At 37.5% G+C, this 14,951-nt stretch overlaps 1 protein-coding gene across 8 annotated transcripts in view; it reads left to right on the top strand.

Annotated features, from left to right (window-relative positions):
- The window catches only part of ARHGAP23 (Rho GTPase activating protein 23), a 201,768-nt gene extending 193,571 nt beyond the window's left edge, over positions 1-8,197 (top strand). For 5 of the 8 annotated variants that reach the window (XM_087946482.1, XM_087946483.1, XM_026669813.2 and 2 more), the window contains 2 exons: positions 485-516; positions 1,426-4,915. In XM_087946482.1, the coding sequence (XP_087802608.1) occupies positions 485-516; positions 1,426-2,616 (1,223 nt within the window). In that variant the 3' untranslated portion in view covers positions 2,617-4,915. Of the gene's footprint in view, positions 1-484; positions 517-1,425; positions 4,916-6,952 lie in introns of those variants that run through there. The other 3 variants (XM_087946485.1, XR_015745822.1, XM_087946484.1) reach the window with 3 other exon arrangements.
- Positions 8,198-14,951: the final 6,754 nt, after the last annotated feature.

Below are 14,951 nucleotides of genomic sequence, written 5' to 3'. Positions count from 1 at the left end.
TTCTCAAATTGGGGTTTACTTCTCAAATTCCCCTACAGGGTATGTCAAAAGGGAGTACTGTAGTCTTGAATATGTAATTAGTGATTGAATTATTAAAACAACAAAGGGAGCTGTGTCAATCTAAAACTTGTGGTTATAAATCCCTCCCTACATCATATAGATTCCAGTTTAGTGCATGTGAGGCCCCTCTCATACCTGCAGTTATTTTCTGCAGCCAGCACACTGAGAGGCAGAATGTAGCATAGGAACCTGGTATTATACAACTCTTCCCTCAATTTTCCATGTTGATGTTTTAGCTGGAGAATCACTGGATAGTATGCTTATTGATCCTCTGATTGCATGCCATCAAGTCAGTATCAAATCTTAGTGATCACATAGATTTTCTCCGGGGTAACTTCTCTTTGGAATCATTAAGCCCCTCAATTTGCTAATCTTGGACAGGTCTATTTTTAACTCTCCTTTTTTTGTGTATTAATCCCTGCAGATTCAACTAATAGTGGATCAGCTAAATCAAAGGTAAGATCTCCTCTGGATTATTTTTGCCTTTGAGAGATGTTGGGGATGAAAAAAAGATGGTTAAGCACAAGGCCCTTAAATTCCCCAAGTTAGAAGTAAAGAGTTTGTATTACTCTGGCACTTGGCGTGTCTTTTTTTTTAAAACAACAACAACAACAACAACCTTATAGACACTCAAGCATGGTAAGTTTTTTGACTAAATGGCCATGGCCTAGTTTTCTGTTGTTGTGATATTTTGCCAGCAGCTATTACTGGCCTTTTCAGAGTGTGCTGCTTTAATGCATTTTCAGAGTGTGCTGCGTAAAGTACTTCTCAGCAGCTTGCAGATAATGAGTTGTACTCTAGTGTACAGACTTAACTTATCCTTTTCCTTCTTGCCCTAAACTAAATATAAGATTATTCCACATTTCCTCCCATGATTCTTTTCTCCCCCCTCCACCCTTTTCTGTTTGCTATATGTAGCAATCAATATACTATTCTAAAACATTATTGGCCAAAAAAAGAGAAAGAACTGGAAGCCGGAAATTAGTTTCATAGTGTGCATGATACATTCAATTAAAAAGAAGGGGAATAAAGTTGGAGAGAAAAGAGAATCTCTGAGAATCTTTAGGGGGAATATCTGATGGTGTTTTAGTGCGTTTAGGGGATCCTAAAATTAGAATTTCTAATTGCTCTATCTGCAAATATGTTTTCCAAAACAGGGAAAATAATTCACTTTTTAAAAAGCAAAATATGTTTATGCTATACTAATATATATTGCTAATCTATTATTAAGGATTATGTGGGGTAAGACATTACTATCCAGGGCAATCCATCAAATAAACAATGCTAATGTCACTGGATATTTTTCTGGTATCTGTTCTTTAGCCCTCTAAAATGCTCTGGGTTTTTTTTTTGCTTCTGTTCCAGGCTTCATGTGGCTCACGGAAAGAGCACTACCATAAAGAGATGCTTGCCATCTCCTTCATCTCAGCCGTCAACCGCAAGAGAAAGAAGCGGAGAGAGGCCAAGCGTTTTGGGAGCAGCACAGATGATGATTCTGAGCATGAGTCAGCTGTCAAGAGAGACGAGGAGGAGGAGGAGGAGGAGGAGGAAGTGGCTCAGGAGGAAGAAAGAGAGGCTGAAAGATTCGAGAATAGCAGCAGAGCTCCAGTTCCTGATGTGCAGGATGTCTTCCAAAGCCGGGCAAAACTAGAAGCAGAACAAGTAGAAAGAAAAGTGGCACCCCGAGGAAGCCCAGAATTGGCCCTGGATGCCCGCTCAATTGTATCAGGTTACTCCACCCTGTCTACCATTGATCGCAGCCTGTGCTCTGAGGTGCAGTCAGTAGCAGAGAGCCGTGGGGAGGAGGCAGATGATGAGCGGAGTGAATTTAGCCATGTGGAGACAGATACTGAGAATAGCTTTGTGCCAAAACAGTCTGGGATGCTTCCCAAAGGAGCTGGTGTGGCAGTAGTGGAGGAAGGGGGGGCTGCTGCTGCTTCTGAAAAGATATCACACAGCCGAACCTCCTTTAGTTCCCATCACCTCATGCAGTGTGACACTCTGGCACGGCGCAAGCTTTTGCGGCCCCGACACAATAGTGAGTCTTCTTCCAAGGGTAGTACTGATGTCCCAAGTTCCAGCTCCCCAGGCAGTCAAGAATCATTGCAGCCTGTGGGTGCCCCTGAGGTCCATACCCGGCTTTCCCTCACAGAACAACTTCGACTCCGCCTCCGCGGCTCTGCAGATGACATGCTGGCAGTGCGCCTGCGAAAGCCACACTCACCTGAGACACGGCGCAAGAAGAACAGTTGGCGGCGCCATACTGTAGTGGTCCCTGGTGGTCTCAAAGACCTCAATTACGAGTGGAAAGAACAACATGTATTGGGGACTACTGAGGCTGGTCCACTAGACTCCTCAAATAGAGGTGCACTAAGGGACAACAAAGACTCTGGGCTTAGCAGCCTAGAGTCAACCAAAGCTCGGTCTTCCTCAATCACACCAGGGAACATGACAGTTCCTAACCAGCAGAGTGAGCCACAGCATCGTAAAGGCAGCTCTGAGGGGCGTTCAGCTCCCCGACGTACAGCCTCTTTACGTTTCCACCAATATCTTTAGGTAGCCGTTGAAGCTCTTGTAGAATGGATGAAAGGAAAACTTGGCTTGCCCATGGTAACAGCCTTGTCTTGAGAATGGAGGAGGGTGCTCATAGGTGCAGCCACACTTGAAAGTTCCCAGTACTGGCCTTACTTTGTCTTTTTCGATACCTCGATCTGCAGTGGAGCAAGAAACTCTCCTTCTACCTACCCCTCACCTATCCTTGCTTTCTAATTCCTCCAGGTATTAATTTAATCACACCATGGTTTTGCGATTTGTGAATTTATTTATTCTCCTCTTTCCTTATCCCCAGGATGGCAGTCAAAAACGAAACAAAACAAAAAAGCTGAGGTAGGTCTGATACAAGGAGGGCCATTCATTCAGCCCATTGAAATATCTTGATTTGGGATTGACTACAGTTATCCAACTGATGGGATAAGCTGCTTCATCCCTGCTTCAAAATGCTGGATCTGCAAATAAAGGAACTTTTTGGAGGAGGAGAGAATCAGAAATAGAATTCCTCCAATTAATTATCTCTTAATTATCTCCTAATTTTCATTAGTCCATGGTACCTCTTTTCTGTATTTATCTGAAAGAGGCCTTGGAACTGGGCAAACAAGATCAGAGATATTAATGAATTGAGCCCGCTTCCATTTAATCACTGCTGTAGGTTCACATTTACATGGTAGATTCCTATCTACCTAAAACTTCTCTCATTGTTATCTGAATGGCAGTTGATGATATCGGGAGGTTTTGAATGTTCCCATAAAAATATCTGTTGCTCCTTTTCTACCATTCCTCTAGAAAAGCAAATTCCAAAATCTTCCATCTATTATAGCTTGGTCTTTGTCAGGTTCCTACAGGGAGGGTTGTATCTTCTTGACTTCTAGCACATGCATCAAAATCTTGTAGATATAAGCAAACTCAGGATTATGCATGGTATAGTCTCAGCTGCACTTGAAGATTATTACTGCAGAGCTATAATGGTCCCTGAAAGGTGCATAATCTCTACCACATGTAAAGGGCGCTGCTGTTTTCCTCCTCCTCCTAAAGCATGGGTGTCAAACTTGATCATGTCACGTGATATATCATGATGTATCTCAACTTTGCCTTTGTGAAGCCAGGGTGGGCATGGCCTCTGCGTGACACATCTGGCCTATGGGCCTCCAGTTTGACACCCCTGCCCTACAATGATGTCGTCTCTAATTTTCAAAAGTCACAAAGAGAGCTATGGCATCACACTATTTGATATATTGCAACTTTGGCTTTGAAAGCTTTGGCTGCAGTAAATCTGTTGGCATTAACAGCATCTCAAAATGCTTTTGGTTTTGTTGCAAGACTAACATGATATATACAACTGATGATATGAATTCTAAATGATACAGTACTAAATGGTACAACTCACTGTGCCTTTAAAAATATAGTCACATTTTTTGCTTAGCTCATATAAGATTTTCTTATAAGTCTGAGCTAAGGATGCAAACTTTTTCCAGTTTGATTTTTCCTTTCAGGCTGTGACAGTATCCCCATTTGAATAGCACTCTTTGCTCCTATCCCCTCATAACAGATAGTACAGTCTAGAGGGGAACACAGGATGTGGTTAATACCAACAACACAATACTGTATGCAGAATTCATGAGGGCATATTTTAAGGAGAAAATTAGCTTATGCAAATGATAATTGTGTGGAGTGTGAGTGAATCACCTGTTAAGGTGGCATATGTGTACCATGTTTTAGTTAACAATGCTTTTCTATGTAACTTCCTGTGTTCAGTCGGGGAAAGGATGAGTACAGGCAGTATGTGATTTTTAGGTTTGGAGAAGAACAAGAAGAGGGAAAGCACACCAGGACCCTGTGCAGATGTGCCAAAAAGGAGCCTCAATGATTTTTTTAAAAAATATTTTAGAATTTCCAGAGCGTAAGTTGACATGATTCCATTCAAGCCTTTGTTATGATGAAGGGCTGAAATGTCAAGTCCGTGCCATTTTCTGCTTTACTGGTAACTTCCACAACTCTCTGTCACAAAGAGCAATATTGGATTTTTCATGGTGCTACATTTATTTTCAACAGTGTCTTTCTCTTAGTTTTCTCATTATACCACATGGAAGTAACCAAGGAGCCATTTTATTACATGTTGCAGATCAAGTAGGGTTTTTCATTTTGCTATTCCTTGAAATTCCTTCAAAATGAGAGACTTAACATTTGTTTTTATCTTGTGGATATAAAAGATTCCCACACCTTATGTCTCTGTAGAATTTCATTTGGTCATAAAAGCAGGAAGTACTCTTGTGATGAATAAATATGAGAGATGATCTTTTAAGATACATGTTTTGGTGTGTAATAGTTACTACTTCACCCCTTATGCCTCAATATAAGATAGTTACCCCTTGGAAGGAGTTGAATAACCCTTAAGAAAAAAATGTTGCTGTGAAATAACTTTCTCCACTTTCCTGTTAAGATATATTTTAATTGAAAAAGAAAATGAAAAAAAATCATTTTGGGGGGAAAGCAAATCAAAATCCTGACATTCTTGAAATTCAGTGGATGTCTCAGAGCAACCTGCTGTGTAGAGCATAGCCTACATCAAAAGTACTCTTTCTCCTCCTTGCAAAATAATAATAATAGAAAAAGTGGTAAATTTCTCTTGAATGTCAGTATTTGCAGATACATTCCAAAATCGTTATCACTGAATGAAAGGGAAATATCATTTTCATTGAAATAACTGTCTTACCACATGTTGTGTTGTTTTGTTTATGTATCGTATTCCAGGTATTACACACGGATGACATTCCAGTTGTAACACCAAATATAAGACTCAGGCTTTAAAAATCAATGAATATATTAGGTTATAACGCAAAATCAATACATAACAAAAACAAGGATAAGGCAAGGATAAAATATCCTTGGTTAAGGATAGATTTCAATGCTGGTGTTGCTAATATTAAATGCAGCATTTAAATGGGTATGCCACACTGGTTATAGACATGGTGTAGTACATTTTTCACTATAGTCTGCCTAGCTCATTCTACGATGTCTGTGGTTTAATGACAAATGGCTATTTTTTTGTAGGAATGGTTAGCTGTAGGTTAATTCTTTGTAAACATGTTATTTTGAAGAAATGCTTTTTGTATCTGGACTTTTTAAGAACAAAGTGCATTAAAGTTGATGGTTCCTCTCCACCAATATCAATTGACAGCAACACTAGGCACTAAATGTCACACTTTGACCCAATGCCATCTTACTGTCCCTGCAGGATTGTTTGCAAAGTTACATTTTCAGAAAGTATGTGTCACCAAAAATGCAGCAGTAGGGCCAAAACAGAATAACAATGAATGGGAGCCTGCCAGCTTGATAATTATTCCAAGTATTTTATTTTTAAAAGAGGGGTGGGGAAGCCATTTATGTTTTGGTGCAAAACTAAGGTCCTGTTTACACAGCAAAGTCAAGAACCTATTGGTTATTGATTCTCCAATTGCACAGTTGCAAAGACAAAGTTAATACTCATTCTGTAACTTCCTAACCAAGAACAAAACAGGCCTCTCAAACCTGCCTAAATTTTCATTGTGGAATGAAAGGGTCAGGAGAACTGTCTGTCTTGATTAAGCTAGTCTTGGTGACTTGGTAATTGAACAGGTAAAACAATTTTAAAGTACACTGTATGTAGCATCTATACTGAACTTTCAAACATTCAAAGCATTCTTGTTGAACTGTCATAACCATCTTTATAAATTACCTGATAGAATTTGCAGTGATTATAAAGAGATGTAAAACAATTCCACATGAAATTAGACCAACCTCTTGCTTCTGGATCCATGCAGCCTTCTGTGTTTCTTCCCATACTTCAATATTATAGTATGTCATTCCTATATATATATAGGAAAGCAGGCTATTATTGTCAGCCTAACGCTAACAATAATAGCCTGCAAGAGAAGAGGTTCACTCTTGGGAAATGTGGGCAAGTGACTGGTATGTTGCATGGCCACAGCTCCCTTCTCTTAAAAACTTGCAGCAGATTGTAAGCCAGAAGTGTCATAGGGGGTGTCAAAAAGTCAAGATGATTTGTGTGATTGCACAATTGAAGCTGTGTGATGCATGATGAAAAAGAGGCAGAGTTTCCATTGTGCAAGTGTGATGTTTCTCTCATACGATTCTGACTTTTTGAACAATCCCTGCTGGTGGATATCCCTGATTATCTTTTGGGTTTGTTATTTAACAATAATGGCTCAGTGTCTCTGTGTGTGATTTTTTTTTTTTACAAAAAAACATTTTGCAATCATTCTTAAGGGTTCATTGTCTCACTGCCGGTGTATGTGTGAAAAAGCATCTCTTTTGCTCACAACTGGATTCTCCCTTCCAGACAAAATCCATCAGATTGAGACTACCCAGTTCCATGTGAAGTAGAGTTGGACTGCAAGCTAAAGTGGTGGTTTATACTTCAAAAATTTCAATTGAAGTCAAAGTATTACAGAAGTGCCTCCTTGGTGCTGTCAAATGACAGCTGTTTTTTATATGCATCTGGTGTGCAACATGAAAAAAGGACAGAGAGCTATGATCATCCATTTGCAGCTACCATGTTGACTTCTCTTCAAGCCCTTCTTACAAGTATACCTGTTTCATTTTTTATTTTTTTTTGTTCTGAGGGAGGCGTCCCAAGTTGTCTATATGTGCCTTTCATGAGAAGACTTATTTCCCTATTTGTTACAGGCTCTTCAGGATCTTGTGGTTGAAGTGTTAGCCTAAGAGGTGGTCAGTAAATGTATAAAATGTATTAAAATATTTCATTGAGTTAAACAATCTTAAAAACTTCCAAAGTTTAATTGTTCGTGTGACTCCATTATTACTTCTCCTTGAAGAACATTCAATAAAACTTGAAAGTTTACCTAGGATTTAGGTAATTGTATGTCTCCTCTGCAAAAAGCCCATCTATCTTCTATTGTTGGCCTGTTTGTGACTTTGAAAGTCAATCTAACAGGATTTAAAGGACTTAAACTCTGTGCTATTGGAAACGTAAAAGGAAGGTAAACCAGAAGGCACCAAAACTACAACTTCCCTAACAGGTGTACAGTTTGTGCTGTATTTGAAGAAACAGAAAATTTGTCTCTGCTTTGCTCTGTCTTCCATGTGTTCTAAGTATGTGTCTTACTACAATTCCATTGAGACTTTGGAAAGGAGCATGTAGATGTGTGCAGGTGTGGAATTTAAAACTGAACAAAATTAAACAGTTGGCTGTATTGTAATACGTTGTCCTTACTCTTTTATGCAACTATGTGCTGTAAAGTTTTATTCACCTTTTTCACATTTATTTTGTAAATAGCTTTTACATGTGTAACATATGATGAAGAGTTTATAAGGATTTTAAGGGGAGTGTGGGAAGCCCAAAACTTTTATTTTTTTTCCTTTTTAAAATGGAAGTTATGCAACCGTAGATACTTTGGTGGTGTTTTTTTTAATAGAAAAAACAAAACTTCCTTGCATGGTTTGTCCCTCTTTTCATCTTTATGTTGTATAATATATATGGTCAAACAAAACAATTCTGCTTTAAATATAGCCCCAAAATTACAATTATATATATATTGGAAATAAACTGCCTTATTCAAAAAAACAAGTTTGCTTACTTATTTAAAGCATAAGTTCTAGCTAGTAAAACACACTATGGATAAATAGTGTTGAAATTATGCTATTAGATGTGATTTATTTGCATCAATTACCAATAATCCATAAACAGAAGTTTAACAAAAAGAAAGTTCTCTTCACACTCCACTGTAATACATTAAAATACACTATGAGATCCCTACTATTTTAAATTATGCAGCTTCCACATATTACACAGTTGATATTTTTCCTGCACGCATATGAAGCATTAGTGAATTATATCAGGCACTGAAACTGTACATAATCATATGGGAACTCTCTTCTTGTAGCTTCAGCAGGTTTATCAAACATCAATTAAGTTTTAAGATTATTTTGCAACAATAAACTATAGAAAATTGTTAATAGTAACAGCAAGTCAATTTTACTATTAATCTAAATAGACACAATTTAGATGTGAATTTTAAAAAAAGATCTAATCTGGAATAAGCTTGGAGGAGCAAATTAGCGTGCAATGATGCATTTCTCCTTTTTCCACTTTTGGTCCTCTTTTTTTACTTGCTCTTCATCTTCTGCTTATATTGCAGTCTATCTTTCCTTGAGCTCTCGAAGAGCATGGATATTACAAAAATGAGGGCATGACATAATGTGCTCGTATCTCTCCATCTAAGAGCTTAGAAAACAGAAAGTGGGCTGTACATCATAAAAGATAAACCCTCATCTGGTAAGCTCCAAATCTGGAAATCAGTCAATAAGAAGTGACAATGTAAAGGATATGGTGTTTATACAGTTTATACACTCCGCAAAAGGTGCACATAAGGACAGCTTAGTATTTAACATGCTAATTTATAAACTAAACCAAACCCAAGGATTGTAAATTAAATAGAAATACAGTGTAGAATTCCTTCCTACAGCAGGGGAGATGGTCTGCATTCAGTCCTGATTGCTGCCAAGATGTCAGCTTTGGGCCAACTCTCCCTTCTTTACCTTTAAGCCAGCCTGGAAAGATTCCTCAAGACCAAAGGCTTCTTCAAACAGAGGACACAGCTACTCTTGTTCCTGTTCCATCTGCTCAACTTCTTTGGTTGTATGGAATCCGAAATACCTGCCTCTAAGCAAAACTGTAAATCACATTTTTTTTTAAAGAATAACCCTTAAAATTTCATATCTGGTTTTTTTTTTTTCAAGGAATAACCCCTTAAGAAATAAAGCTTAAGAAAAGTGTTATGGGGAGGAAAGAGTATTTTATTAAATTCAGACACTCTGCTAGGAAACATCAGAAATAGAAAAGAAAAAAAAAGGAAAAATTAAAGGAAAAAAGCAACCTTCCTTCATTTGGAATTTCTGACAAACAAAGATCACAGTTGTCACAGAAGAAAACATGGCATAAAAGTTATACATAGGACTCTACCTACAGATAGCATAAAAGATTTACAAAACTTACAGTGTATTTCAGACTGCTTGTTTCAGTAACCAGTTTTGGTATGGTGTCTTTGTTTTTTTAAATAGAGTGGTCTTCTATTGTTTTTGTTTCCCTTTTAAAAAAAACTACATAATAAAATCCATGCGAAAGATATGTCATCAGTCCTTCATACACAGTGCTCAAAGATTTCCATTTTATTTTTTTAACCTTTTTTTTAAAGTGCTTAAAACAACAACCAGACAAGTAAAGCAAGGCTCATGGCATGCAGTGGTGATCGCTTCCCCCACAACACGCACATATACCTATTACATCAAAAGTACATGCATAGCTTGGTGCTTTGTAACTTATATTTTTAAATTTGATTCACACACACACACGCACACACACACACACACAATCACACAAAAATTTATTTTAAATAAAAGGAAAACAGACTTATTTGTGAAAATTAATTTACTGTGTTGCTCATTTGCAGTTTGATGATGTGACACATTCATAAATACAGACATTGTGCCACATATTTAAAAGGCAAGTGTATTTTTAGACAAGTGAAAGGATCTAAAACAAAATGGTTCTGGAGATCACTGCTTTCCCACTTACTGATTTTTAAAGCTGCCTTAAAAAAGGTTATTGGAAAGATTGTGTGCTTCAATTTTGCCTGAAGGAATCCTTTGTCCATAATGACCTTTATGCAGCACCTCATGGCAGGAAATAGTCACAGTTATGGTAGTCACTTCCTATGTAGGTTCCTTGGGGCAGTTGGAGTTAATAACTGGTTTGTAAAGACTGGGAGACTGGGCATTATTGGAATCCACTTATGTGCAGGGTTATTTCTTGGTTATGGCTTTTGCTTTAAACCCGAAAAGAAAACTTATTTGAGTGCTGCCTAAGCTTTTTATGATTCTTTCATTCTACTCTTACAGAGACTTCCTAGTGACATTGATTCCTAGCTTGTGATGACATAGAATATCAATTGAACTTTAAAAATGCTGCAGTTGCAAAAGTTTCAAAACTCAGTTTGCCTAGCATGGGGTGAAAAATGCTTATTCTTTTAAATGAAATCCAATAAAAATGAACTGAGACAAATGAAGAAAACTATTGAAAGAGCAGTTGAAATGCTGTATAAAATGCTGAAACCTTTAAAATCATATACTGTAGAAAATTTGTTCTTTTCTTTCCACATCACAAAGATGAGAATTAAATAGCTGCAGTGAGTCATTATGATTCTAAAAATGATGTTTTTTTTCTATGCATTGCTGACAACTTATTGCACAACAATAGAGAATGGTCTGTTCATTTTTTTCTACTCTGAATTTTTTTTCCACACCTGCCTTTTAGGACATCCTTTCTTGCCATTGACTCCTGCTACATGTTGCAAAGATACAGATACAGATAATCAGAGTTGGAAGGGACCTTGTAGGTCATCTAGTCCAACCCCCCCGCCCAAGTGGGAGACCCTACACCATTTCTGACAAATGGCAGTCCAATCTCTTCTTGAAAGTCTCAAGTGATGGCGCTCCCACAACTCCCGAGGGCAAACTGTTTCATTGGTTGATTGTTCTCACTGTCAGAAAGTTTCTCCTTGTTTCCAGGTTAAATCTCTCCTTGTTCAGTTTCCATCCATTATTCCTTGTCTGGCCTACAGGAGCTTTAGAAAGTAGCTTGACCTCTTCCTCCCTGTGGCAGCCCCTCAAATATTGGAAGACCACCATCATGTCTCCCCTGGTCCTTCTCTTTACTAGACTAGCCAAGCCCCATTCCTGCAACTGTTCGTTGTATGTTTTAGCCTCCAGTCCCCTAATCATCCTGGTTGCTCTTCTCTGTACTTTTTCTAGAGTCTCAACATCTTTTTTATAATGTGGTGACCAAAACTGGATGCAGTACTCTAGGTGTGGTCTTACTAAGGCTTTATAGAGTGGTATTAGTACTTCCCTTGATCTTGACTGTATCCCTCTGTTAATACAATTTAGGATTGCATTAGCTTTTTTGGCTGCTGCTGCACACTGCTGGCTCATATTTAGCTGGGTGTCCACTAAGACTCCAAGATCCCTCTCACAGTTACTGCTATTGAGCCTGGTTTCACACAGTCTATATGTGTACTTTTGGTTTTTCTTGCCTAAGTGTAGGACTTTACTTTTCTCTAAAATTAATTTCTTTTTGTTAGATAGGGCCCAGTGTTCTAGTCTGTCAAGGTCCATCTGGATCTTGAACCTATCTTCTTGGGTGTTAGCTATTCCTGCCAGCTTAGTATCATCTGCAAATTTGGTAAGTTCCCCTTCTATTCCCTCATCTAAGTTGTTAATGAAGATATTGAAGAGTACTGGGCCTAAGACGGAACCTTGTGGCACCCCACTACTTACTTCCCTCCGTGTAGACTTAGATCCATTAAGGACTACTCGTTGAGTACGGTTTGCCAGCCAGTTGCAAATCCCTCTAGTGGTGGTGCTATCTATTCCACTTTTTTCTAGTTTACTAAGAAGTAGGTTGTGGTCTACTTTGTGGAATGCCTTGCTGAAATCTAAATATATTATGTCCAGATTATTTTGCTGGTCTACTAATTTAGTCACTGTGCTGAAGAATGAAATAAGATTGGTTTGGCATGATCTGTTTTTAACAAACCCGTGCTGACTGCTAGTTATTACTTTACTTGTTTCTAGATGTTGGCAGATCTGTTTTTTTATTATCTTTTCCAGTATCTTCCCGGGTATTGATGTTAGGCTGATTGGTCTATAGTTTCCTGGGTCTGTTTCCCCCCCCCCTTTTTTTTTTTGAAGATGGGAACCACATCAGCTCTTTTCCAGTCCTCTGGTAGTTCCCCGGTGCTCCAGGATTTTTGAAAGATATGGTGCAGTGGTTCTGAGATGACTGCTTCCATCTCAGAACCACTGCATTGTTCTAGATTCCCCAGAACATTTTAAATGAATACTATAGACAGTTTGAAGGAGACTACAGCATGGACAAGTTAGTTTATTGACATCAGCATGAACTGAGTTTGCTAGCATTCCACACCTGGCTCAGTTCATGTCAATCACAATCACATCTCCATCACGATGACTGGAAATTATGTGATTTGTGCTCCACTAGGGGAATTTTGATGAAATTCACTGCTTTTTCTCCAGAATACAGTTTGAAAACCACAATTACAAAAATGCTGGATTGGACAAGGCTTGAATCAAATGATACTAAGTTTCATTATAGCACAATTAATTATTGGGTCATTTAAAATAGCAAACACATATTTTATTGTTTTGGACTATAAACAACTAGGTTATCTTAAATCAGCCCACTAGCCTTCCCAGTAGAATATTCAAATCTCTTTTAGGCAAGGACTTTCCCAGTGTTTCTACCCAGAATCCTTTGAGCAACAATGCCCGAATTTGAGCCTGGCAAAGCAATGCACACAATTTATGTCAAGAGTTAAAAGTTCTTCACGAATCTAAACTAAGAAATAGCTCTACCTGTTCTCAGCAATAAAGGGCTATTTTAGTTTTCAAAAATTATTTTGAAATTATTTTGGCATGTCCATCACTGAGAATGTGTATTCACTAATAGTTCATAGAGTAAAGTAGGCATTCTGTAACATAATTTGCAACTTTAATATTCTCTTTTGGATAGGTATCTTCTGCTGGTGCTGCAGAGGAAATTTAATGCATGATAATGGTTATATATGTATGAAAGATGTAATAAAATGGGTCTATAATATGGTGTAAGAATCAAAAATTTGGCTCCTGGTGCATAAAATTTGCCTCTCCTGCTTTAGGGAGATAGTTTGTATGTGATGTTGACTTTGTCTTGATACTTTGCTTAATTCTTATATCTTCATATTGTAAATTTGCCACAAGGATATTATGTGTATAACATTCTTTTTGAAGAGAAATCCATATTAAGTATATGAGCATATGTGGTGGGGGGCGGGGAGCATATGACAAATGCATGTTGAAATCATATAAATGCCATTACTTTATGTGATTGCATTAAACAGTGTGATATAAGAATGCAATGTTGTGATGTTATCACATGTGCTTTGTCATTTTGCTATCATTGTGATTTGATACAGATGCCACTACTGTATAGGGCAGTGGTCCCCAACCTTTCTGGCTCCATGGCCTGACAGTGGCGACACCAGGGAAGGGAAAAGGGATGGTTTCATGTGTGCGCATATCATTACGCAAATGGACCTTTATGCACTTTCATGCTTGCCCACTGTTTGTGCAGCCCAGTTCCCAACAGGTTGCAGACCCAGACCAGTCTGGGGGTTGGGGATCCTGGTATAGGGCGTCTCTGAACTCCTTTTCATAATTCATTATTATATGCTCTTTGCTTTTCAAAGACATTATAGCAATGTTCTGTTTGTTATGACTTCACTATTACCTATTCTTTCTTTTTCTGTTTTAGACTAACTACCAATTTTTAGTTGCAAAATTCAATGTATTTCAACAGTTTGAAATTAAAGTGCTTTTCACTATAAATAACAAATCAGTTACATGATTTCAAATTTTAAAATGTTTCATTGGAGCTTCATGATAAAATAATATTGTAAGATGCTATTGTCTGCAAAAAAAACTGCGATGGGGAGGAACTATGATTTTCTAATCTACATTAGTGGGAAAGACATTTAATCCAGATTAATCATTTTAGCAGGATTAAAATGAGTAATTCTGTGCAAAAATGATATGGACCCCAAAATCATCTTACATATTTATGGGTTCTGTAAAGTCAAGCATTTTGACTTTTTCTATTCTGTTGCTATTTGCTACAGAACAGATATTTATTTACACTGTGAGTTCAATTCCTCTTTTATTGTAATAGTACCTTTTCCCAAATTCTGAAAGCAATCACTGGCAGAGTTATTAAATAATTTGTGTGAGACAGTAGTCTTTTAAGCTGCTGGATACATAAGACTTCATTTCCCTAGTTCTTAATCAGCATAGATTGTATAAAAGACCCTCAATTTACCTTATTAAACTACAAGTCCCAAAATACCCTGGGGAACATTTAAATTAATTTAAGACATATTATGGGATGAGTTTATAATGCTGTTTTAAAGTACAGAAAATTATCACCAGATTTTAGGAATCCTGTTGCTTTATTTTTCTGAAGCCACTTCATTCTGTTAAGTAAGTTCTTTAGTCTTTATCCAATAACATCTGAGAGATATCCAAGGATTTCTCACTATAAAATATTTTTTTTCCAAATGAAAATATATTGCCTCAGATCTTTAAAAGAGTTCCATATGTCTTATCTTAAAAGTAAGCCAGGGATATATTTCTCACATATACTTTTCTTAGGGCTTTAAATCAGAAGGAGTAACAATCAGAACAAATATTTGTAAAAGATATAAAAA

The sequence above is a fragment of the Notechis scutatus genome, chromosome Z (genome assembly GCF_049901735.1).
Source record: "Notechis scutatus isolate UNSWTSFEM ecotype Mainland chromosome Z, rNotScu1.2, whole genome shotgun sequence".
NCBI classification, from domain to species: Eukaryota; Metazoa; Chordata; class Lepidosauria; order Squamata; family Elapidae; genus Notechis; species Notechis scutatus.
The sequence above is the reverse complement of the archived record's forward strand: the minus strand, read 5'-3'. Positions and strand labels throughout refer to the sequence as shown.